This window comes from Buteo buteo, chromosome 2 (assembly GCF_964188355.1).
Source record: "Buteo buteo chromosome 2, bButBut1.hap1.1, whole genome shotgun sequence".
In the NCBI taxonomy this organism is placed as follows: domain Eukaryota; kingdom Metazoa; phylum Chordata; class Aves; order Accipitriformes; family Accipitridae; genus Buteo; species Buteo buteo.
In genome coordinates this window covers 51,730,432-51,757,698 of record NC_134172.1, presented here as the reverse complement: position 1 = coordinate 51,757,698, position 27,267 = coordinate 51,730,432, and the positions used below count along the sequence as shown (strand labels likewise).

General features: G+C 42.1%; 1 protein-coding gene across 1 annotated transcript in view; it reads right to left on the bottom strand.

Moving 5' to 3' along the window:
- Window positions 1-27,267, bottom strand: part of VOPP1 (VOPP1 WW domain binding protein) — a 69,860-nt gene that overhangs the window by 20,756 nt on the left and 21,837 nt on the right. The window contains exon 2 of the mRNA XM_075054608.1: window positions 4,730-4,788. Coding sequence (XP_074910709.1) covers window positions 4,730-4,788 — 59 coding nt within the window. The remainder of the gene's footprint in view (window positions 1-4,729; window positions 4,789-27,267) is intronic.

Below are 27,267 nucleotides of genomic sequence, written 5' to 3'. Positions count from 1 at the left end.
AAAATTCAATACACAATAATCCAACAGGATGAGTTGAAATAATGTTAACTCAATATTGGATAGCATCATAACTCTTTTCTTCCTCTAAGTCAGCCACCCCGCTCCCTGTGGGTGACTACTTCACTGACCCAGTGACATCAGCCACAGTATTTCTACTGCTGTGGACACATACTTAACCACTCATACTCAAAAACATTTGTGCTGCTTTATAAACATGCCATGGAGCCTGGAAAGGAGAGGATTAGAAACATGCAGGTTCTAGCATCTGGAATTTATCACCTCATTAAAAGTTCAGATGTGATGGTAGCTAACAACAGGAGGAAAAATAAACAGAAAAGACCTATGGGATTGGTCAGTCACACCAGGGAACATACTTCACACTGCAGTGACAGGGACATTCACATTCATTCTAATCAAACTACTCCTCATCAGCAAAATGTAAGGCAGCCTTCCCTCTACTATTCATTCCCAATTCAGAAGTAGAAAAAACAACTGGAGTATCTTAAGTGCTGCTGGCATCTGCATACAGAGGAGATGGTTTCGCAATCTAATGCATTCACTATGTCATTATTCACATTATTGCCAAGTAAGAGAAGTATCTTGACTGTCTCTTCTGCCAACCATCAGCACTTCAGCTACATCTAGAATAAGACTGAGTTGGCTTATTTAAGTGAGAGTAGGATGAGGATCCTCGTAGAGGATCAGAGTCAAGTCTGTTAAGACAGCTTTAATTCTGAATTGCTTTCTGTGCATCCACACAAAGAGACATATGATCTAGTTCTTTAAGCAAAGTCAAGGATAACTTGGCTCCCTGCTTTTCCAAAGGATAAGAATTAGACTCCAATGACTAATTCCTTTATCTGCTTTGTATCTGCTTGCTTATTTTTCCACATAAATAAATGTTTTGCTGAAGCAGGAGAAAAGTATCTAACTGACAATATCTTGTGACTCAGGCAGGTAGGACATGGAGAAATGGTTGGTTTGGTTAGGAATTAAGTTAAGAGCAGTCTTGGAAATTCTCTGTATCAACAGTAGCAGACCAATGTATGTCTCTCAAATTCCTGGCAACCTTTCCATGATGGCTTCTGGTCTGAAATAAGCTTATTCACACAGTAGAAGTAGAAAAGTTTGGAAAATTATAAATTCCTCAGTCTAGCCTTAAGAAATGGAATTATGTTTGGAAGAAACATGCTTGAATTGAACTAAAGCTTACTGCTGATCTATGAAGGCTAGAACAATTACATCCACTGGAAAAATAATTTTAAAAGGTACTAATACCATTAACTATTTGGACAAAGAGATGTATCATGAGTTCTGTAACAGACACCTCCAACTGTTGCCCTAGCTGTTAATACAGAACACATAACCAACAAGTTTTAAGAAAGCTTTGAGCAACAGCTCCAACAGCTTTTTCTTTTTTAAATAATGACACTGGAAGACAGATTGAATCAGAAACTAAAAAAAACTTAAGCTCCAAAAGAAGAACAGTCATATGACTGCAAGTTTTACCCCCCCATCTAGCTGTATTTCCAGTACACTTATTTTGGCACACTGATTTCTTATCCCATGTTCCTCTTGCTCAGCAGATGCAGTCTTATCTCTGTCTTTGGATGGCTGAAGTAGAGCCTTTACAGGAAAGATTAACTCAGCTATCTTGCCTTTAAACTTCTGATAAAAGCAAACAACCATTTTATGTGACAGTCCACCTTGGATTTCTATTACTCTGGGCAATTTAAACAGAAGCAGGCACCTTCTAGGAGGATGTGCCTACCCAGAAGAGATAAGGCATATGAACATGCCAGTCCAGGGATGCCATGGTCTGAGCATGTCACACTAGATCTGTGAATAGACGTGGGACTTGGTATTTCTGAGCTGACAAGTCAACCTTTTCATTATAATACAAAGTGTCTCCAAGAGAGACGTGACAAACTGCCAGCATGGGACCAAAATCACAGGGAAATCATTAAAAAGGATTGCATTGCTGGTTTTCATAAGTCTCCAAAGATAGTCTCAAGACCAAAGGACAGACTACATATCTTAACTGGATGGAAGAAACTTCTGTCAGAAAACCAGCAATAGAAAGGAATGGAATCCATTGCAAACTCATTTGACTAAATGTATCTGTTTCTTATGGACTGTTGCTCCAGAAACTGTAAGATAAAATAAAACCTGTTTCACTGTAGCACATCCCAAATCTAGTTTTGCACAGAGGAAACACTCTCAGGTATTAAGTTACATATTATGCCCTTAGATGATTTAACATCTAACCATATGCTAACGGAGAAGATCCTACTCATGTCTGCTCCCCCACGATATGCAGAATACTCCCTTCCTCCCATTTCACCAGTGTTCGCCAAAAACTATACCAAGCTGATTCAACACTGACTTTAATGTGCTAAAATGAACAACTTCTGTGGGATTAGCAAGTTGAATTAACTCAGTGAAGGGTCAAACAAGTGTGAAAGCAAGGGGACTTCACCCTAAGATATTGAGATTGGTGCTGTGCCTCTCCTCCACCATACAGGTGTGAAAAGACAGTGCAGGTAGGAAGCAGCTAAGGATCCTAGACAACAGAAACTGAAATTGCAGAAGTAACAAAGTAGGAAACCCCAGGCACGACAGACGTCAATGACCTTCCTATCATTTTGATGCATGCCCCCTTTAAAGCTACTGGGCTTCTACACACTCAAATAGCCCCTCTCCCCTCCCTTCCACATTTCTTCACTTGTCACACATTATCCATCCTCTGAGCTTTACCATCCACAAATCCTTATTGTCTTTCCTTAGCGTTTCTTCTTCCCCACTTAAACTCATAATCACAATAACAACGCTAGCATTAACGTGACACTCATCACCATCACAACAATCACTGAGCACACACATCCCACCCCTTTCCCCTTCCTTTTTCCATTTACACACACTATCCAGGAGACTGGCAATCACAAGAAGTTTATACAATGACTCAGATAACACAGTGCTGCAGTAACTACCACAAACACACACAACTGCTAGTAACAGTCTTCTGATTGACCTGACACAGTCAATATACAACAGTTTTCCCTCCACATTAAAAGATCTCCCAAACCAACCAACAACCCACCAACACCATAGTCCCTCTCACAACTTTCTTCCTTCCAATGTTCAAAGCTGTGTGCAATTCCAGTTAACCTCTTTGATGGACTGGAAAATAAACACACTGCTTTTCTACAAGATACTACATTTCAGCACACAAAGAAAACAGTAAACTAGTTACTAAAAGGAAACCAATTAGAAAGCAACCTTGCGTACGTCAGATCTGTTGCAGATAGAGAGTCTATCTGTTGCAGGGCTCGGTATGTATTTACCTGTGGCACGAAGAGTCTGAGCTAACACCCAATATCCAAGTAGCTACCCCTTTGTACTACCAAGAGAGACAAACATTGGCTGCAAAAGCATGTGGGCAGAAACGTAAGCAGAACACTGAGGTGATGTGAATAATGCACTCCTGAATGTCAGGGTACAGTGGGATTTTCATAATTTCATAACATCCCTGCTTCTTTCCCACACTGCAGCAAAACAAAATAAAATGTAGGTGGAACCAAAGTCCTGTTGTTATTAGCATGCAAAGAAAATGAACTTCTTCAAATTCACCCATCTGTTCTGGCCAACCATTTATGAGTAATTCTCAACATTTCAGTCACCTGAAAAAAGACAGCGAGTTCTAGGCACTTCCTAAGCAGTTAATATTCAGGATCACAGATGATTAAACCATACAGCGTTTCATTCTTTCAGTGAGCTTTGTTTCTCGCCTGGCTTCCGGGCTGCTTTTGGTCTCTAGCATTTCTCTCCTGTTTCTGGCAGATGAAGTGGAGGTGGAGAAGAAAAGGGAGGAAAGTTGTTGGGTAACATAAGGATTACAGTAATTTTCTATCCTTCAGCAAGAAAGAGCTTGCTCAGGGAACAGATGACCTAATGCTGCTACCTACTCCTCCACCCCACTTTATTTTTTTTTTTTTTTTAAACTTATGTTTACGGGTGTTTGCAATTATAGAGTTATACAACCCAGGGACAAAGTTTAGTACATTTATCTCCTTTCTGCCCCCAAATCCACAGGGAAGACACCTCCCACTCACACATTTCCTCTGCCTTTTTGTTGTTGCTGTGGGCAATTTATAACAGAAAACTGCAATTCAGAGAGATCCTCAATTGTGCACCTACAGGTCATTGACATTTGGTTCACACCGAAGCCTGATGTGAATGTAGATGCCACTCATCAAAAGGACAGTTATGCCACAGATAACAAATCATCCCAACTCCCTAAATTTAACAACAGTATTAGCACAGGGACAAACTTACTTTCAAAGCATTCTTGGTACTCTGCCTGATTACCTGCCCTTGCTCAAAACAAAGGGAGAACTGTCCTCACATGGCTCTACTTATGTTTCCTTTCAGCACTCTGAAATAAGAGCCATTTAAGATCTTGCATTTTGTTTTCAACTGGAAAGGTCGCCTGTATTGGATGGTGAAAGAGGACTGTACACTTTTTTTGAATAGAGAGAAAAGGGAAAGAAATGGGACATGGGAAAGGAGGAAAAGGAAAGTACTGCATATTCATCTTTAAATAAGAAGAAGTCTCAGAGAAGTTATGGAAAAAGCATGATTAGTGAAAGAACAGCACTCTAAGAGCCTACAGAATCTAATTCTCTCTTGAACACTAGGAAACACAAAAAGGAAAGTGATGACTACTTACATATAATATGTAGGATATAATCCTTCAAAGTACCAGCAATGCTTTTTGGCCTCCGTACACTACAAAGAAAGAAAAATATGGTATTAATATTTACATAGGACAACGTACAATTAAACTCAAGTGTAGAGTATTTATAAATACTGTGATTTTGAGCAATTAGGAAAGGTTTATATTACCAAAGATTTCCCAATCCCAATACACACAGCAACTGGGAAGCCAGTTCATGTGAATGGCAGCGTGCCCTGCCAGGGTTCAGATCCCTCACGCAGGGCTTTGTCTGCAGGGCCCCGTAGCTTCCCACAATTCACAAACAAAGTAAGTACATTCAGTGCAGGCACAGCATCCAGCTGCATGTGTTCCCTAGCAGAAATGCTGTCTTAAAAGACCACAGAGAACTTAAGAGCCCATTCATGGTTACAGTCACTTAAGAGAACTCCAAGGCATAACCAGTTTGATGACACTATGCATATGACTACGCAGCAAATTCAATAATTGCAGGGAATTATTAATCTTTCTGGAAGTCTCTGGTGTGCGGAGCCAGGCTCGGGAAGGAGTAGAACAGAGAACCCATCCATCCCATCCCCTCTTCCTACAGCTTGGAAATTTCTCAAGTGTTCATTAAAGTACCGGGGAAAGGAAACTGCTTTCTGCAGCCCAGGGGTATTGTTCTCTTTCGCAGATTGCCAGCGTATCCTTGTTAAAGGATGGCGACAGACATTTTCTCAGCATGCGTGTGCAGGCAACGTGGGAAGTGCACGTTGTTACGGGAACTGCCAGAGTACAGACAGCAGCTCAGAACAATAGCAGCACTTAAAAAAGAAAGCCAGGCATCATGCCCAAACTCTATATACAATGCACAAAATATTTCTGCGTATCCCACTGACATTGCTAGCATAAAATGCCGTCTTCATTGCAAACATAGCTCCAGGAGCTCCACCGCAAGCTGCATTATCTGATCACACATGGCCAGGGCAGCATGGAATACCTTGCTGGCGTTTTAGCAACAATTCCCTCTGCTGCTCACACCTGACACCCAATGTTGGAGAGCGCTCAGCACACCGGCGGTGCTTGGATCATCCTTCATGTTCACTTGGCAGCTCACCTTTAAATAATAGCTCACATAAGTTTATTAGCCTCCCCAAATCCCAGAATACTAAATGAATCCAGTTAAGACAAAGACAAAGTGTTTTTAGATCCCTAACTCTCACTCCTCAAGAATAAGAAAAGCTGCAAGCTCTTTAATGACCATCTGATGAGCTAAATCACAGACAGATCAATTACAGCCTATGAAGACAAATGGCTATGGATTAAATTGTTAAGAGCGGTACAGGAGATGGGGAGAGGAAGAGACGACACTTCTGATGCGTGCCATCAGGCCTTTCCACTAATACAACAGGCTCACACCAGTCTTCAAGATGTACAAGCTTTAGCTTCTGTTGAAAGGACTGGAGCTTCTTCCTCAGGATAAACACAGCGGAAGCCTCATTCCCCCCTCAAATCAATGCTGTGCTCCAGGCAGTTTACGCAGGAGGGCTCCGTAGCTGTTGCTGGAGCAAGTGGTGTTCAAAGATCCATCTCCACATTTGCCCTATTCCCTTTTTTCCCCCCTACTTCAAAACTTCCAACTTCTTAACGCTTCCTTCCAAATATTTTCATCAGCTGGCTGTTTCCTCTTACTCTAAAATTAGAAATATGCCAAGCTTGTCTCCGTAAGACCCTACAAACATATATGCATTATAAACCCAGCAGGTCTGCTGCTGAGTCAGTGAAAAATACTTGGACTCTTCACCTTTGAAGGCTGCAGATCAGCAGGCCCTGGCTAAAAACTCGGTGCCTGCACATCAACCCCTTGGGAAGCCTCATTTCAGAGTCCAGCTTGGGGTGTATGCCATTGAATGTTTTTCCTTCCTGCTTCTCAACCAATATGAGTCACTGTTTACCTCAACAGCCTTAAAGCCTTCGTCAGTCCCAAGCATTTTAATTGATGTTTTCCCAGCAACGTTTCTGACCACGTGGAGCCTGCCTACCCTTTACAAGTGTAAAGGATACATTTATATTCAGCACTCATTCTGTTCACCCCCCTCCCCATATTTTAATGCACTTTACAAGTTCTAAAATGAGTTTGGAAGACTCCTCCTTCCCACATCTCCCAAGTTGTAAGATTTCTGTTTCTGCCTCTTTACAATTCTGTTTCAGACAGCCAATATGCTTATTGCTGTCACAAGAAAGGCTCCAGCCTGGGGAAGTTTTGCAAGCAACAGTTCCTTCTAGCTTATAGGCCTTAGGTACCTGCACTAAAAATCCTTCGGTGCCCAGACTTTGCTTTTATATGGGCCCTGGAACAGCAATTCTGCCTTTTTTTAGTATCACAGTGCTATGAATACTGCATGGCAGTTGTTCGGCTCTCCTACACGGGAATCAGGCAAACAAGCAAGTGGACCTCAAATGTGAGCAGGACAGCCGAATCCAATACACATGACATGTCAAACAGATTTACACACACAGAGCGCACCACCACAGTCCCTGCTCGGTTAAAACTTCTACCAATCTCCATGGCAACTTTACACCAGCAAACCCCAACATAAAGCAGGTGACTACTAACCACTGTCTCTACTGCTGGTTAGCAGACCTTGCAAGAATTCACTGCTAAGAATAAGAGGAGAATGTCACTGCCTCCAAGCATTTGAGCCTCTTTAGCACTCAGGTACCAGAGACATGAACAGGATAGTCAGGGCACAGGTTAGTTAGTTTTTCCCACCCCACACACGTCCTCTGAAGCAAGCCATGATCAGCATCGCTTGCCGAGATCCAAATTATTCTTCTGAGTGGTACTGGCCTCTTAGTTAAGCTGGTGGAGAGCCATACAAGCATGAGAGGGGATGTATGCCATCAGCATCAGGCTCTCATCCTCACAGAGCCTTTGGAGGATGATGTCCTTGTAGTTGTTTGAGACTATTAATCCCTCAAGAAACCACAACTGGCAGCAACTCACTGCAGTCCACAAAACAGATACAAAGGGAAGATTACTCATATTACCGCATAATAAAAGGACCTCAGACATCAGGGTTGGTGCCCACTGCGCTAGCTCCTATATGAAGACAGGCTGTATCTCAGAGTTTCTAACAAACTTTCATTCATGTCTTTAAAAAGCCATTTACCTATTCACCAATAGCAAAAAAAAAAAAAGTGTGTTTATGGTTTTTAAACTAAGCTTAGGTACAGCCCTGCTGATGCTTTCAACTTTTCTAGGAGAAGGACTCTGCACATTTCGATTATAAAATTCCCCCTTCTATGTCCTTCAACAATTTGGCACAGCTATAAAATATAAATACAAGAGTACATTAATTTTTTTTAAATAAATGATGCAGGTCTAATTGGGTGTGCATATGTAATCTTTAGAGAATTAATCGTACGTGAATTAGCCAGATGCTTGAATACATTCCTTAAGACTGTGTATTTGGAAAGAGAAAAAAAACCACAAGACTTGGTTTCTTGTTTGTTTGTTTTTAAATAAATCAGCATCTGTCTTGTAGCTGTTTTCTTTGACAGACTGCAGCAACACGAACTGCAAGCTGTCCTTTTCTGTGGCCTCTAAATTAATTCATTCAGATTTCCTTTAAGAAAGGAAACACGCTTCCTGCCACAGATTGAAATTGCAAATGTTACTGCTGCTAGGAAGAACAATGAGAAAGAAGTTACCAAAACATTAACCAAAGACTGGTTTTGATCACACCATAAAATACAGAACGTGAACACATATGTATGCACATGGTGTGGGGGCAGACAGAGCAGGCAGCCTGCTCACTGAATGTCTGATGGTACTCTACAGATCATTAGTTATGCTTTGCAGGATTTGCAGAAATACTATCTCCAGCAGGAATATCCTCCACATTGCACATCATTACCTTTCAGTCCACAGGACAATAAAAAGAAAACAGATCTGATCAATTAATTACTCTTTGCAATCAAGGGAGCAGTGGATTCATGACCAGTGCTTTTATTGGAGGCTTGGAAATTAATAATAAAAAAAGTAAAAACAATTACAGTCCCATCTGCAGATAGTAAATACTTTCCAGTACAAGTACAGTCTAGTTTTGTTACAGATACCAATGAAAAAGCAGCCTGCTGTGGACGAGCGTGGCTGTGGAGGGCAGGGGGAAGGCAATAGCTATCTGTATGCTGAAGGGACATCCAGAGCGAGTTTGTGACATCTGCTCAAAGCCATATTCTGTAGGAGGCACAGATCTGCTATCAATCACAAAGTCAGTGAAACCCTATCAGTTATCAGCAACTGAGGGTGAGGCTCTTTCTTTTTACCCAGACAAAAAGCTAGATGCTACACACAATTTCCATTACGTATTACAGTTATAAGGATCCAAATAGGTAGATTCAGAAGGAAAAAAGCAGGTATTTAACAGAGTGACCTGCCATACTGATATGACAGGAATGGCTTCTAGTATTCTCAGATGACCCACTTAGTGGATGTTACCTCACATTCAGCTGGGTATATGCTATACATTAGTATAGTGCAAGTTGATCCAAATGCCATTCTTCTGGCTACAGCCCCTGAGGCTTTGCTAGGATTAATTCATAGATGTACCAGAAGAAAGAGTTACAAGTAAGAGTTAAAAGTATCTAAGACATGGAACAAGACCTCATCACTTCTGAGCATCACACAATCCTATTTCAACATACACCCAGAACTCTGTCTTCCACACAGGTAGATCAAACTAGTAATCGAGGAAACGGGAAGGACAACACCTTTCTGACCATATGGCTTCACAGCATCTGAGAAACAACTGGCTGTGCCTGCTGCCTCTGTTACAGAAGGCCTCTTGCAAAACTCACCCGCAGAGATCTTTCCCAATTTTATTGGTCACTGCACCTGGCAAGTACTTGATGAAGCCCAGACAAAAGGATGGGACAGTCTACAGTGCAACTCCAGACTAAATAATCAGTTCCAGAAGGCACATTATTGGCTAGGAATAACAACATTTTATGGGATCTGACCTTTAAAATTGTATCAGTTTTCAGAACACTATCCATTTCAGTGCCTAGACAAGAGCTGAAAGCATTATGAGCTGCTCATTAGACATGGTGCGCTGAAATGAGAAGGACTTCTGCATGCTGAAAGTTTGAAAGATTGGATTTGCAGAGACAAGAATATGAGCACACTGCTCTTCCATAGCCAAGAAAAGGGCAAAATATCATCCATTAGAGTAAGAGACAACATATACTGAAACTGAAAAGTGCAGCCTAAGGGTGAAAACCATTTACTAGAGAAAATACATTTTGTTTTATAGCCTTGCCTGAATCCATCAAAATTAATCCCTACTTCTTCCCCAGTGATGCTAACAGCTGAGGGTAAAAGTAGCCCATCTCCAAAATATTCCAAGAAACTGAGCTCGCAAGCCATGTTACCAGTGATTTCAACAAATACTCTTGTCACAAAAGACAGAAGCAACTCTTACTAAAACCAGGATTAAGTTAAGGTATTTTTATTTATTAAGGTAATGAGGAAACAGCAGGAAACTCTTGTATAAAAGGATGCCGATCCTTTACCAAGCTTTCCCTCCCATGTAACAGTAAACAGAACAAACACTATTCCAGATATATAGCTGTTTCATCAAGACCAACATTACAAAGTCATATAACTTATAGTATAAAGAACGCTTTTCAGAGATTTCAGAAGGAGTTGTTTCTGGCCAGTCTTTTTGGCTGTTCTCTAAGAAAGAAGGGAACATTTCCCATATAGGATTCTTAAAAGAAGCAACTTCTCCACCTTGAATTAATCAGCCTGTGTTTTGCAACAGTAAAAAATTTCAGCACAAGCAGCTAATTCTTATTAGTTCTTCTGCTAGTCAGAGCACATGCATTAATCATCATACTTTTATTTAGAATTAATGTGGGTTTAGCATTAGATAGCCTCCCATCACAAAGCATTACTTCACATTTAGATCTATTAACCTCTCCCACAAAAGAAATACAAATATCCCTTGCATGCAATTTAATTTCAGGAGCCTGACTTTTTTTCTTTTCTTTTTTTTTTTTTTTTTTTTGCCGTTATGCAGCACATTGCAAATGCCCTTCAGTCCTAGAACGATACAATTTCAATTGAATATAATCGTTTCATCTGTATCCTGGGGGGGGTGGGGGGAGGAAGGGGGAAAAAAAAAAAAAAAAAAAAAAAAGAGGAAGAGCAAGAGACGCTCATTTTTCAGAGCCCGCAATAAGCCAGGCGCGGGGCCTCCCTCCCTCCCTCCGCGGCGGCCCCGCCGGCTCGGCGCGCCCTCAGCACCGCGGACAGCGCCCGCCTGGCTGTGGCGCGAGCGCGGGGTAACGACCCGCCGGCGTCAAACCTCGCCCACCCGCACCGCCGCGCGCGGTCCTCGCGCCGCGCTCGCGCCTACGGAACAGCTCATCGCACGCGCGAGCGCTAATGGGAGAAATGAGTAACAGCGGGCACGGCGGACGACCTCGGGTTGGAGGGGACCCATAAGGATCACCAAGGCCCACTCCCTGCTCCTCACAGGACTACCTAACACTAAACCGTATGACTAAGAGCATCGCCCAGACGCTCCCTGAACTCCGACAGGCTCGGTGCCGTGACCGCTTCCCTGGGGAGACTGTTCCAGTGACCGACCACCCTCTCAGCGAGGAACCTTTTCCTAATGCCCAGCCTGAACTTCCCCTGACGCAGTTTCATTCCATTTCTTCGTGTCCTATCGCTGCTCACCAGAGAGAGATCAGCACCTCCCCCTCGGCCGCCCCCCTTGAGGAAGGCGTAGACTGCGATGAGGTCACCCCTCAGCCTTCTCTTCTCCACGCTGAACAAGCCAAGTGACCTCAGCTGCTCCTCGTAACTCTTGCCCTCGAGGCCTTTCACCATCTTGGTCACCCTCCTCTGGACACACTCTAATAGTTTGATGTCCTTCTTACATTGAGGCACCCAAAACTGCACACAGTACTTGAGGTGAGGCCACACCAATGCAGTGTAGAGTAGGACAATCACCTCCCTCAACCAGATCGCTATGCTGGGCTCAACGCACCCCAGGGCACGGTTGGCCCTGTTGGCTGCCAGGGCACACTGCTGACTCATATTCAACTTGCCATCAACCCAAACCCCCGTTGACTGCTTTGGATGGAACAACTGTACTGAATCTTCTTCAAACTGTTTAGGAAACCATAGTTACAATAGTTATCATAGTTATGTGAAATATCCAGCTTGGATCTACACCAGAATGTCAAGCCAGATGCTCCTGAAAGTGCCACGAAATCCTCAGTACCAGAGAAAGTTAGGACTTGCTTTACCTTCTTATTTCTACACCCATAACTCAGCAACATTTGCACAAACATAAAAGCTGAAGGGGGGGGGGGGGGGGGGGGAGGAGGGGTGTTTACACCTTCCTGGTGGAACTGACCTTACACTGAAAGTTCTAATGTCAGATCTGCAAGAAAGCATGAGGCATGCCACATATTGAAAGCATTTTCACCCAAGAAAAGCAAAAAAGATTCAACATTCCACTGGAGCCTCTGCAGCGTCAAGGGGGCAGTGGTAGTCTTTTTTTGTTCCAACTGGAAGGAAACAGATGTAACATTTTCCCAACTCTGCTAGGAGCAGTTGATCTATTCCAAATGGTACTGGGCAGGTTCCTCAGCTCCAAAATTGAATTTAGCTTCTGCAATTACTGTTTCCTTTTATATGTGCATGAGAAATAAAAACAAGGTTATTATTTGCATTCTTTAACTACAGAACAAGTCATAAGTCACCTTATAAAACAACCCATAAAGTAGGGTGCATGAGCGGAAGGGATCATTTGTCAGGAATTGAAAGGAAGACCATGCCAAGAGTGAGGATATTCACTACTTCCACCCTCAGCCTCTTTAAAAACAAAACAAAGCAAATACTAGGTTTTACAGACAAAAGGATTTGGTGTACAACGATTTCATTTTTAAGCCTCTAGTGAACATAACAGTGATACTTTCAGTGTCACTATTAAGACAGATATCAAACTTGCTTTCCTTTGACTAGGAACTGGAAGCTTGGTTCATCTCCAGCCCTAACCCTAGGTAGGCACTTACTCCTCGCAGGAACTGATACTATCTAGAGTACTATTAAGAGCAAAGCCTAGATTTGGGGTTCCCCCTTTTTTATCCAAAAGCATGCCAGCATTCATTCCCTTCAGTTCATGCTGAACTGGCAAATTTGCACATTTCCTACGTACATTTCATTCTTCCACTTTACCATCCCAAGAATGAAAACAGCCTTTAAATCACCTAGTACTTAAATCCTCAGGGGCTGTCTTTCATCTCCCATAATAATAAAAACAAAGCAAAGAAAGACTGAGCAAAGGAAGATGTATTCAGAACTCAATTTTCTCAGTCATTTGCAGCACAGACAAGTAACAGCATTGTGCTGCAGATGCTGGCTGGTTAAGCTATGACAGGCCATCAAAAGCTGCAGGAAAATAGATGTCTTTGATGGTCACCAGGACTCAGGGCAGTTGCTTTGGGAGTTCCCAGGCTTTGTTCTGTTGATGTTATGCATCCCCCACGTGCTCATTTGTTCCGCAGAGAGAAAGCATGAGCTGACAGGACAGAGCGCAGCTGCATAATCACAGCAACTCTTGCTCCCCTCCCTACTACCCTTATTTTTCATTCTTGACATTTAATCTAGTGATGCACACCTTCCTCAGATCCTTCTTATGAGGAGTCATTGGAAAACAAATTTTTTTTTTGTTTGTTTCAACTAAGACTTTTCCCTTTTCAGTCTTCTGAGATATTTATTCCAAAACTGCAAATACTGGATCAAAATCCTTTGTGCTTTGAAGTCCTGAAAACATCTGTAGCACTGAAGGCAGTGACTCCTCAGTCTCAAGAAACAAGATGGTCCACGACCAATCACACACCCAGTGCAGGGAACAAAAGAAATCAATAATAATGAAATATCACGTAAGTGCTGTTCCCCTGGAAGGTATGCAAAGCCAAGGCAAGTTCTCACCTTCAAGAGATTATTCTAGAAACCCATTGTGTTTAGTGTTAGATTGTTGTTGGGAGCATCTGTTAGTTTTAAATCAGATTACACGTCATGTGTGTATTTAATAAGTGAGCATCTGAATTCAGTGGAGATTAAAGAGGTTACCTTGGAAACATTCTGATATTTGAAAACTAGTTTCTAAAAAAACCCTGGCAAGTCAGAATCCAGGTACCTCTTTGAGCAGAAGTATCTACTTCAACACTGCTGGGGGAAGCTTTGTTCTTGGTCATCTCCCACCTGCTTAACAATGAATTGTCAGATGCTTACCTACAGATACTTCCATTAACAGCCATCATACTGTGTTGTTCACATCTTCACAAGGCATCTCAATCTCTCAAGGGAAAAGCACAGATGTATAATTTACGGTACAGGTCCAATCTGGTTTAATGACCAAACTGGGACTGGAGAAACAGTTCTAAAGGAACCTTTAATGGAGCTGGACCAAATGAACTAGACTAACTAACTACCTTGAAGTAAACGCTGAAACTCATAGTAACACAGCAAAGGTGAATGTGGTCTGGTCTGCAAGGCTAGCTCATTGAACAGAGCTGCATTACTGTGAATATTAGAATGCCTAAAGATGATCACCTCCATGTTGCAGTCCAGAAAACAGTTTGCTTTGGGACTCAGATCCTGGAACACTGGGAGAGTTTATGGGTTTGGGTTCATCCAGCCTAATAATCAGGTTTTTCTATTCTTGCACGCAGTTTATTAAAGTCCCTACTGATTGGCAGCAAACACATCTCTTTCTCAGGCCAAAACTCTCCTCAAAGAAAGAAACAGCAGAAGACTTTGACCAAGAGTAATTTGTATTTGTTTAACAAGTCAATTCAAGCTTTCAGGGAGATGCTCTATTGTGGCCTTTGGGCAGACACTCACCAGGTAGACTGAAACATGAATGCCTTTTAAATTAAACTAAGAATCTAAACCGATTCCTACTCAGACAGTCCAATACACTGCCATAGTGATAGCATATGATTATTAAATTCCAGTGAGACAAATCCAACAGCTGTACCTCACAACTACTTATTTGAGCAGTAAGAAATACTAAGCATTTGTCCTTGGAGTATTTCCCATGAATGGACTAGAATAGCAAATAAATAGTCAACCCTTTCTGGCAAGTAACGATGCCTACTAATGGCAAAGCATTTTTCCAAATGAAGTCACTTCCCACATAGGACCATAACATTTGCTTTTCTTCTATTAGAAGCCTGAATGTACCTACACAATAATCTCCAAAGTCTCAGTTTGCCAAATTTCAACATAATCCACTAAGAGTGTTGACAAATCTCTTCATCTAAATCAAAAGCATGCCACCATTTGGCGTTTTTCTAAAAGGATCATTTCCTTGGTTTGAGTGATCAGCTGAGTTTTTCCACATTAAAAATAGCTCCCTGGAAGGAGAGAGGAGAAAAAAAAAAGAAAAAAACAAAAAAGGGTCTACTGCAGGTTCCAAAGATGACCATCTAGATAGAGATACTGGATACACATAACCAGATAAATTCAAATAGTCTCTTGGCATAGGAGCCATATCTTGGATTATACTGGTTTTCACCCCTCAAACCACTCACTTCACAATCTGATGAAGGAGATGCTGGATGTGAGCAGCTTTTTACATGCCTCCTCTCCTGTTCAATCAGTGCATGATCCTTGCTCAAACATCTGTCCATGTACATGGATTTTCTTGGGACCCCAGCAAGCTTTCAGCTTCCTCTAATAACAGTTACAATGCAAGTTATCACTGTTGGACCTCTAGTTACCACTCTTGTGGTCTGTGATTCATCTGATATTACTTTCTTCTTTATTCCTGCTTGCGGATGATAGATCATATTTGCGTATGGGGAAGTTACTTGACAAAACACAAAAAAACCTGTCGGGATGCTGCAATGAACTCCACTCTTCCCTTTGACACAGACATCAAAAATCTCTTTACTAAGGTTATTTCATCACACAGAATATCTGAGGTTACCTCAGGGACGTTCTGCAACTGAGAACTGCAAGAGTGAGAGGAGGTATAAATGAAACATTCGCTCTCCATTAACACATGGTCTACACTCCAAAAAAGCTCAAGATCCCTGCCTGGAGGTACTGCTATAGATGGATAATAGCATGAGATAAGGCCATAAATGTTTAATTTATAAACCTAGCAGCTAGAAAATTATTCAACTAGACTGAAAGTGCTGAGGATTTTAATAGTGTCTGCCCACATTAACAGATGGAAACAGCACCAATAGCTCAGAAATGAGCCCAGACACACTCACATATTTGGTCAGCGTTGACAACATTGCATAAATTGAACTTTCAGAGAAAATTTAATCCCCATGCAAGCAGGGCAACTCCAGAGGTATCAAGGGCATTGTGCCTGCTTCCACAGGACGTGGCTTGGCTTGCTGCCCCTCTCTTTACAGGCCTGCCAGCTGCACTTCCAAGTGCTACGGGGTTCATCCCACAGGGGAAACAGCACCACAGAATGAAGGCACTAAAGCAGCATCACAGTTCCTACATTTTTCCAGGGCAGTTCTGTGCAGGCAAAGAACCCTTTAGACTGTAACCACAAACAAACTTACAGATGGGAGAAAGAAGTGGAATAGGAGCAGCAAGGCAGAGAAGCAAGTAAGAGAATGATGTGTCCAAGACAACCAGCAAGATGCGAAGTGGAACAAAATCTGGGGCTAATTCTTCTTTCACCAGGGTGCACACCAGCTAGAGTTAGCAGGTAGGAAGTAAAGAACCAAACCAGAATCATGCTGAGTCATCTCCTGTGACCCCACAGGTGTAGTTTTCAGGATGTGGATTATCCAGAAGGACATCAGACCTCAGTCAGGTCACCTCCCCTTGTCCCTTCTGCTCCTCAGAAACAAAACCATCAGGCAGCAGAAGAGGCTAACTGGAATAAATGGCACTGACTCTGAGCTACAGCCAAGGCTTCTTCCCAGCACTTTTCCAAACAGGCTTCAGAGGTCAGAAACCAACACGGTGGCAGCCAAAGAAATCACAGGGGCAGATTTTGAATGACAGGTCACCATTTAAGAATGACAGCATTTTGCAAAGGGTATTGGTGAGGGGACAACTCCACTGGCTTTGTCATTTTTATAATGCAGACAGATGGCTGGTACACCTCTCCTCCATGCAAGGCAGCAGTTCCCATCTTTCACCTACAACCAAGTTTGAAACCAGAAGCCCTTTCTGACACAGAAGCACAACACCATGAATTAGCTACAGCTCCTCACACCAGCCCAGGGCAGAAATCTTGTTATCATCTTCCCATAGTGCAAGGCAAAAAAAACCAAACAAAAACAAAAAAAAACAAAACCCCAAAAAAAGACACCACCCTTTGTTTTGTAGTGTGCTTAGCCTCTAATTTGGGAAGGGAAAAGCCTGGCACCTCACCATTGAGAGGTTGCTTGCCCTTGGCTCAATGCTTGTCATGACATTGTTCTTTTTCAATGAAAAGATGAAAAATTCTACAAGTTTAAATGCAGTGGTGCCAACTCAGGTCAATAAAGCTATGTTTCTCTAAAGCAGCAGAAATCTTTACCCCAGTTTACAGACCCCCAAATCAGACATCAGATACCAAATAATGCCTCGGTCCTTCAAGTATTTGAATATGGCTCCATATACAAAGAGGATCCTGTGTTACTATTCACGGTAGCAAAGTTAAGTGCATGCACAAGTGTTAGAGGGAAGAGGTTTGGGTTTGCTCGTAAAGTTTCAGGTTACTGAGTAAGAATAGCAAACCACCTCCCTTATACATTTCCACTCAAATCTAGAAATATACCAACACGTTTTCAACGTTTTTAAAGGAATGGCTATGCATTCCCACAGTGGTATGCATTTTTCTAAAATTATGTCCAGCCTAAGGAATGGATGTCTTGCCATGAGTTGGGTCACATAAAAAGACAAAAGAATTGGTCTACCTTGCTCTTCAGTTAAAGGAAAAAAAAATGTTTTTGCTAAATTGCTTTTCAAATAAACAAACAATGCATTTATGTCTGGTTCCTACAGTTGCTCAATGGCAAGGCTTGTAAGGAGCATCTTGTACTTTCAGAAAGGGTAATGCTTCAGGATGGGCTTCCTCTCATTTACTCCTGCATTCTCCAAGTGTTTAGTCAGAATATTAAAAAGTCTACAGATTAAGCAAAAACCCCATTTTTCCCCTCAGTGACCCTTCCAGCTGCTGTTTCTCACTACGTTTCAAGCTTCAGGACAACATCCTAACTCCTTCTGAGGGATATTAATTCCAGGTGCTCAAAAAGCACAACCAACAAACCCTGTGATATCTATTCTCCCCCAGCATCACCTCCCCATCTCCCCTCTGCACCCACAGAGCTGCCTGGCACTGCGGGGAAGGAGCAGAGCAGGAGCCTGAACACCTTTTGTACCAGGGCAAGATGCCAATTCATGGATCCACACTGAGCTTTTGTTTTAAAGCGTGGGCTTTGCCTTGTCATTCCTGACACATGATCAAGCGACTTCTGGGAAGAAATGTGAGTCACTGGGCTACTAAAGGATACTTAAGAAATCCTGTTTTACAATCATCCTCTTAGGCTTTCTTAGCTTGATTTTAGGGCCTCATCCAAAGACCGCTGTCTTTGAGTGGCTGCTGTAGATTTAGGCATATGTCTCTGACTAGGAGCATAAAACATAAATAAAACAGAAGATTGCTTTGCTAACACCAATCTTCACGAAAGGCTAAGACAGATGCTACTAGCAGTAGGACTTTGAAAGGAGAGGGCTGACCGTGGAAAGTGCCAGTTACCTCACCATGTGCCGAGGTGCCACTAAAACCCCCAGAAAGTCATACCACCAACCAGACTGAGGGGCCCACGTAACACTGAACAAACTGCTAGGCTGCCCTCAGTACTATTTGTTTTATGGCTGCTTTTGTTCAGCAGGGCCTTTTTTTAATTAAAAACAAAAAGTCAGCCTCTTGGGGGATCTATTTTCCTTTCCTCTTCTGGACTTCAGCACAAACACACTAGAAAAATTATAGCCACAGTACAAATAAAAATAGCTGAAGAACTTGCAGCTGTTGTTAATTTCCCAAGTATTCAATGTTGCCCATTTAACGATGGAACAATATGCTCCAGTTTCAGTCCTGGCACAAGGCTATCTAAGCAGGAGGCAGATATTTTAGCTTGTGCGAATGCCAAAGGCAAGTCAACGACTACAGCAAGCAGAGAAAGGGTAGGAGGACAACATGATGTAGACCACTGGACGTCCACACCAAACATTTTCTCCTGCTTTTTCTTTCTCATTTAAAATTATTAGTTGACTTTAGTAACATGTATAGCAGGAAAAAAATGTGCTTAATAAAAATTCATGAAGTGGAAAACATTTTTACAGCTGAAGAGCTGATTTTTCTTTCTATTTTAAGTATTGAGTGTTTCTAATGTGAAATGCATTACACAGGGAGGTTTCACTTGCTTATCTCCCTGAATCATAGAATCATTTAGGCTGGAAAAGACCTTTAAGATCATCAAGTAATAAATACTTTAACCAACTTGTCTATAGTCTGGATGAGTGTATTTTCCTAGTTTAGTACAGAACAAAGTAATAAAGTACTTGGTATTTGTAGGGAACAGAAATTAAACAAAGCATGCCTCTTAAGCTTGGCAAGGAGAATCAAAAAACTGAAACCACATCTAAATACTAAAAACACTTTTGAAACACTGAATCAGATGCAGCAGAAATGCTTATTTAGTTATATCTGTTGCAGCTCTGTCTCCAGTTGCTGACTTACCCGCTTACAAACTAGGCTGAGCAGAATTAGTAGAGAGACGATGCTTATAAACTCATACACAATGTCCGTGAGTAGTGATGAAGTACAAAAGAAAGAATAAGACTTAGGTACAGGAGTAAAATTCAAAGACTCAGAAGTGACAGGGAAACTGGGAAACTGTTGATTATAATTGGAAATACAGAGCTTCTATCTCTGTCAGGCTTCATTTGCCTCATTCACATGCATAAAGGCACAGTTAGAGGCCATAAAGCCAAAGCATTCAGCAGGTAATTTAAGTGAAAAAAATTCTGTTCTCCTCTTGTTAAGGGCCCACTGGCAGAGCAAAACTTAAAACATAAGTAACAGTTTTAAAGAGGGGGTAAAAAGAGATTTTCTAAAAAGTCAAAGCTTGCAACATTGCCAAGACCCCTCTGTTATGCTCAGATACAGTTTTAACCTACTCCAGGGAGGGGGAAGGCCCAAAACAACCTAGCCTTTGGTGAGACTTCCCTGCTGCTGGCTGGAAGCACTATCCTTCCTTGCAAAAGCAAAGGCTCAATCCAACACTCAACAGATCAGAGACTCTGGTTCAGATCTCTCTAACATCAAATAAACCGCCTGGCGAACATCATTGAGGTGGGGAAGAAGACGGGTTGGTTGGGTTGAAAACCAGACATAAAGAATACTTTCACACATGGCCCCGTGCCTTCCTGCAGGTGAAGAACGGGATGAGCTTAAGCCAAAGGTGACCAAGGGTACAGGCGCAGTGCATCGCATCGCCGCTGAGCGCCCGAGGGCGGGCAGCGCAGGCAGGCAGCACCAGCAGCACTGCGCTCCTGCCCTCAGCCCCGGGGCCGAGAGGAGCAGCCGGGTGGATCTGGCGTAGTCTTCTGCAACAGGACAAAGCAATGGTGAGGCCCGTGGAGAGTCTGCTGGAGACTGAGCTGTCTCCAGCTGTTCCTCAGGCTTTTCGGCTCTCCCTGACTTCATCCTGCTTGCAGAAGGTGTCTTGGGTCCTTCCTGCTCCCTTCCTCCTGCTGTTTAACAGAGCAAAGCCATAACCCTCTGGTGTCTAGAGAGACAGCAGTAATACAGCTGAACTTGTTGTTCATGTTAAATTAATTGTTCTGGCTGTCCACAGCTTGCTCCCTGCATGCATGTCTGTTCTCGTGACAGAAGATGCTTGTGCTTATAAGGTCATATCATGGGACAATAAATATATCAAGGTATACAGGCACTTATCCAGCCAGGTAAAGACCTATAGGCTATAGTCCCCAGTGCTAAAAGACAGGGCCTTCAGTTTGAAGCAGATGCGGCTGCTACTCAGCACTCTCAGACAGGGTCCATTCAGTGCATATTTCTCAGAGAAGATACCAGCTTGCTGAACCATTTCATTTTCTCTCCAAAGAAAGAAACTAGACCACAGAAGTGATTTTATTCAGCTTTTAAATTTAGTATTAGGAGCTACCAATAAGGCAAGCAACTGTCTGTGCCACAGAGCAATTGCACGACTAGGTAAAATGAGACAAACAAGGAAAACAGAGCAAACACCTCCACAGAGAATCACACACTTGGCATCACAGCAGCACTCCTGCACACTGCAACATGAAGGTGATGCATGGAAGGGGTGAAACAAGACCCTGGTCATGGCTAAGCTCCAACAATCCACTTAATACAGAGGTTTCAGGAGAACTTAGCTGGTATTACACCAATATGAACAGACCCTACATGTGCGCAAGCAGGCAGTATCTGCATCCATCTGGATTAGCTCATGTGCCATCAGTGGTACTTGTATGACAGTTTGCAAATCTTTACAGTAGAGGATGTTCTTCACACTTCAAGCCTAGTCCAGCCAGAAGCTTTCAGTTAGGTGTCAGGACTTGCAACTACGCTACCAGGTAAGGGCTATGTTTTCCTTTCAGTAGGAGGAAGGGGGGGGCGGGGAGTAAAAACCCCACGGCATAAAGCTGTTTTACCACAGTCCCATGTTCACAAAGTATTTTGCAGGGGAAAAAATAAAACAAAACCCTACATCCAGACTACATCTGTGAGATCACTCGATGACTTCTTCCAGGCACATCCACGTGGACCACTCTTGGAACAGCACAATGTTCATTTAAATTAAAAGAAAGGAAAGGAAACATCTTTGGGAGAAACTCTTCACTTTGAAACCAAAATTAATAGGGCTTTGCAGTGGGATGCTGTTGGAATTCTTTACACAGTATGTTTTTGTGTTGACTTTTTATAACTGTTCAAAGAGAATGAAATGTCAAACTCTTGTCTGCAACCATCAGGCTACAAAGCTCCCTGTTCATTTGTGAAAGTAATCATAACTCCTTGACTCTAGCAACTGACCTTGGTGGTGGAAAGGAAGATCACCAATGAGAGACTGACAACTAAATGGCAAAGATTACTAAAAATAACAAATCCACAATGCACTGAGAGCCTAAGGATGATCATTTGTAGATTCTTGTCCTATTTCAGAACAGCTCTCCGCCAAAAATGCAAATTTAAAAGTCTAGCTACCATAGTAAAGGCATTCTTAATAGGTTAGAAACATCTCCTTTAAACCAGATTAGACATCAGGAGACTGGAAGCAATAGGACAAGCATTCTTCAAAGGTTCACAACTACAAAGGTCAGTCAAAAGAAGCAAGGAGAGAAGCACATGGGACCAGGACACCAGATTGTGAACTCTCAGATTGTTGCCAATGACACTATTGAACACAAATGAATCACAGAATAAGATGAGTTTTAAAAAATGTATACATGCAACCACATCCACCTAGACAATTGGTGTATGTTCTGCAGGGACAGCGAAGCAAATCTTAACAGAGAAATAAGATCTGGACAAGAGGGAAAGGTGATGATGCTGTTCTGTTCACTCAGTTCTGCAAAAGCAAAGAGATGGAAGGGAAGAGTCCATACGAACTTACTAAATGTTCTTCCAGGTTATAGGGGCACAGAAGGAAGTTTCATTTCTGTTATTTGCACCCAATGCACAACTACCAGAACATAACACACAGTAGAGGGATATTCTTTTCTCAAGCTCTGATTTAGGAGAATTTCATCCTCTCTCCTATCCTCTCACTCACCCTGAGGTCATCTACATCTCTCTTCCAGCATCTGTCTTGTTCTAGCTGATACTGCATTTTTAAATTGCACCAGCTCACCAGATGTTTTTGAGAATGCCCATACTCAGTGAATGTCTTAGGACAGTCTGAAATGCTGGAAGCTTTTCTTGGAAAAGAGTGATCATGACATCTTTAAATTCAGCAAGTGAAATTAAAAAGGCAGGGTTTTTTTCAGCTTGAAAGAAGGAAAACAAAGGAAGAAACAGGGAAGAAGGGACCAAATCTCTCAGAACCATGTATTGCCTTTGCAGAAGGTTTAGGCAAAACCTAACCACAAACCATCCAAAAAAAGGGTGTCAGCAGAGCTGAAGTCTTCTGACCTGCCCAGCTGGGAGTTCTACCATTCATGAGAAAGTACCAGAGTGCAACCACCCTGACAGGTAGCCATGTCCGAAGCCAGACCATTGGCTGTCCATGCAGGTACCAGAACTTGAGCAGTGCTTTTGCTTCTTAAACACATCAAAACACTAGAGGACAATATATAAGCAGACAGTACTAATTTATATTCGATGAAGTTTAGTAGGTAGTTTTACAGTTTCTGTATACTTTGAAATACACACTATACCAACTCTATAGGCACCCTTCAAGGCACACTTAACAAACCTTAGGTAAAGAGAGGGCTCCCGGGATTTTTTTGTTGTTGCTCAGTACAGAAGGCTCCATGTGCTGGGTGCCATGAGATGGGCATGCTTCCTCTCCCAACTCCCCACAACCAGCAAGGTAACCAGGGGCCTTGTAGCAGGGACGTCTTGGGGCTCCTTTGGGCCTTATGGGGAGACTCCTGTCCTTCAAAGCCAATACAGTGTACCTGGCATGTGGGTATAATGTTGCAAATGCATTAGCTGCATAAGAGGCAGCCAGATGAGCCAGTCTCATGCATAAAATGCAAAACCTGTCAGATCTCCATGCACACAAGTTAACTGGAAAAGCTCCTCGGGCACCTGGGCCGTTGCCAGCATTGCTGGAAACACTGCAAAGAATATTTACAGAAGACAAAGAAAAAGCCAGAATATAAAACAAATTATGAGAAAGTGCCGACTTCTCACCCTCAAACAAAGAGCTTACGGCAGCCAGCACATGTAAGAGTGGGTCTCTGGATTCACTGGCACTTGGTTGACTTCTTTTTGGAGCAAATTCTTGGATTCGACACTGCTGTTTTTCTTTGTCAAGAGCCAGTAATGTTGTTTTGCTAATGGCTTATGCAGGAGTACTGGAGCCAGCAGCTTGCACACTGGTTGCTTTTATTGGTCTATTAAAATGAAATGAAGCTGGTGCTAAAGCTTTTATAATCATTTAGGTTATTTCATTATGAGTTCAGGGCAGAAAAGCAAGCAACAGCATGTTATACAACTCCGCAGGCATACTGCATCTGCCCTTAGGTGTAAGGAGAAATCCATATGGACTGAAGGGAAAATGAACAATGGGAAAGTAATTTCTCCCAAGTTTCTACTGGTAGAAGCTGTACTTAGCACCACAGAAAGAAATAAAGGGGAAATAAATTCACCAGAAATAGAGTTTGATAGAAAGTATGTCAGGATGACTATTGTTTTGTATTTATCATTGGTTGCATCTAGAAGCCCTAATCAGGAACCAGGACATTGCTGCACAATCACTACACAAAAAGGGAACAAGGGCTATCAAAGTATAAAACAAAAGAAGCAACAGGAAGCAAGATGCAAACAGTGAGTAAAAGCAAACAATGAAGCAATATTCCTTGTCATGACAGCAAATGGTCTTGATACAGCTGCTCAACTGCTGTCACGTTTTGCATTCATGGCATAGAGTCCATGGTATGACCTGCAGAAATGCAAGGGAGGAAATTGCAGGTATTTATTGAAAGCCTTTCCCAATGGTTAGGGGAGAAGGCAGCATGAAGGAGGCTAATTGAGAACTTCACAGATTTATTTGAAGATTAGGGTGGGTTTAGGAAGAAAGCACTAGGACCAGGACAACAGGATAGGGATGCAAACAGTCTTATTCTGACTACGCTATTTATGTTTTTATTCAAGCAGCAGCAAAGCAAGAACATCTTGCAGCATCTGGAGCATTGAGGAATCTCACACCAATTTCTTTTCTGATACTACATCCAAACTAAACACTACTGTTCACCTGTTCATGTCCCTGTGTTTCTGCAAGTCTTCCTTGGAGCATAGTGTCAACAAATACCAAGTACCCACAGCACATGAGCCTTGCAAGCCTACAAATAGTTTTATTCAGGATCTAGTTCTCAACATGTCACCACTATCAGTGTTCTTACAGAAACGGTGATTTTTTTTAATTTTTTTTTTCCCTCTCTCCAACCCATTTGCATTGACAAGTTTGCTACCCCATTTTCTGGCCCCATGTAAATAAACAGGACTTTATTTTGGCATTAGGCTGTCAATTAATCATTTCCTCCCTCTTTTTTGGGGGGGTTGGTTTTTTTTAAGCCCTATCAAGTGACATTGAATTTGTAGAACAGTTTTGAAGAGACCTAGGAACTAAGTAAAGGATTGGTGGTATAGTACTATTTCCAATTCATCACAAAGGAAAAAGAGTAAGTGTATCCATGATCCAAAGTCTCAGAAGAATTTAGAGCTGGGATCAAACCAAGATTTCTGCGCTTGAATTTCACATGTTATTCATCCACGTAGCTCAGGTCTAAAGTACAGTAATAAACCAGTCTTCATTCACATGATACAGAAACCATAGGTCTCTGACTTTAAGTATTAGATATGCTTAAAACAGCCCTTCTCAAAAAAAACAGGCTTCGCCACACATCAGCAAAATGTAGGTAAACTAAAGTCTACAAAGACCTATGTGAAACAGACTGCACGTATTTGAATTTAAAAGAATGGGCAAAGAGGAGAAGCAGCATGTCTCTGAGGAAGCAGCACCCAACTTGTGTTTTTCCACAAGGAACATTAAAATCATGGGTATATGATTTATTAAAAAATCCCTATATTGATAAACAACCTTACAGTTACTATAGGCCCACACGTGGAGTTCATCAAAAAAAAAAAAAACAAAACCAACCCACCACATAAGATCCGTAGCTGTTGAACTTTGATGTACAATATTTAATGTCAGATACACTCATAGAAGCATTAGTTGTTAACAGCTCAACTATGTAATCTGTTTGATACAACACAGATCAAAACATATAATCCAGTTCTTTCTCCAGCAGTTCATGTCCAGATAACCAAATTAAGACTCAAAAGGATCAATTTTCTTTATCTGAAGCAATATTGAAATGGGTAAAAGTGACATGGATGTGAATGCTAACAATCTGCAGATGATTTTCAGTTCCACCTGCATCTCACCACTGTGACCGCAGCAGTACCACTGTGGTGAGAGGGTTAGAGAAGGAAGGCAAAATAGGCAGCAGAATGTGTTTTGAGGATTTGCCATTCATCTTTGACTCCATACACATCCAAAAGTGGTCAGATTTGCCTGCAGTTTCAAGGGCAGAGCACAGTTAAGAGACCCCAACAGCCTGGAAGTCCCACTTCATCCTGCAGACTATATCTTGGCATGGATGCTTTTGCCATTTCTCAGTTCAAGTACAGCACTAACAGATGTTTGTGATATACAATCAGTGCCTCAGAAAATCCAACAAGCACTGAGTATCAAAGTGCATTCCCTCAACAACACAGGCTACAAAAAAAGAAAAGAAAAAAAGACCAACCTTCCCCACCCTCCAAAAAAAAAAAACACAAACCAAAACCACAAACCCACCACAAGCAAAACAAACAAAAAAAACCCACTTTCTCTCCACTTTTTACAACAAAGTTTCACACAACACAAAATTGAGCTTAAGAAACCTTCCATGGCCTGATCCTCTTACCTGAAAAATCATTCAGCTCACTGGAAGATCACCCAGCTGGGTGATCTTGCCCAGCTGACTCTGGGTGAGCATTTTCACCCAACTTGGCACAAGGCTCTCTAGCAGATCATCTTAGCTCATCTTAGAGAAAGCAGGGTGAGACAAGCTTCCCCACTGATAACAGCCAAAGTCTAAACTCTATGATCTCTCAAGTCTTACTGAAAGGCAAACAGACAGAAACCTTCACAAACACCACTGCTTTTCTTCCTAAATGCACAATGCATCTCCCCAACCTTGCCTTTTAAAAAAAAAAAGTGCACAACGATATGTACATTAAAAAACCAAGACACCCAACCAAACCAAGAGCTCCACCGCAAAGCCTTTTCCCTTGAGAGGCACAAATACCATAGGACAGATGTTAGCCACATTGCTTGTTACACCACTGGAAGACACTGCGGCAGTACAGCCATAAACGTGGGACAGCTGTATAAACCAAAACTTATTCCTAAACAATAGTGTGAACTAGAAATCACATGATAAAAATTCCATTTATGCAGTACAGCTCTTACGAGTCACTCGTGATGATAAGCAGCCTTCCTTCTGATGCTCACGCCACAGAAGGGAGCTGAACATTTTCTGCAGAAGCAGCACGTGTATTCCAACTGTCTTCTGACAGCTGCACTTATCCACAGTCCTTCAGGCTAAAATCTGTCCATCTCTTCCTACAGGCACGCTCAAGCAAGCCTCTGAGCACTGAATTTTGAAAATTATGCTAGACTAGTTTCTCTCAGTGTCAGCACAGGAGGTGAACACATACTAATTTACCCTCTGGCCAGCCCTA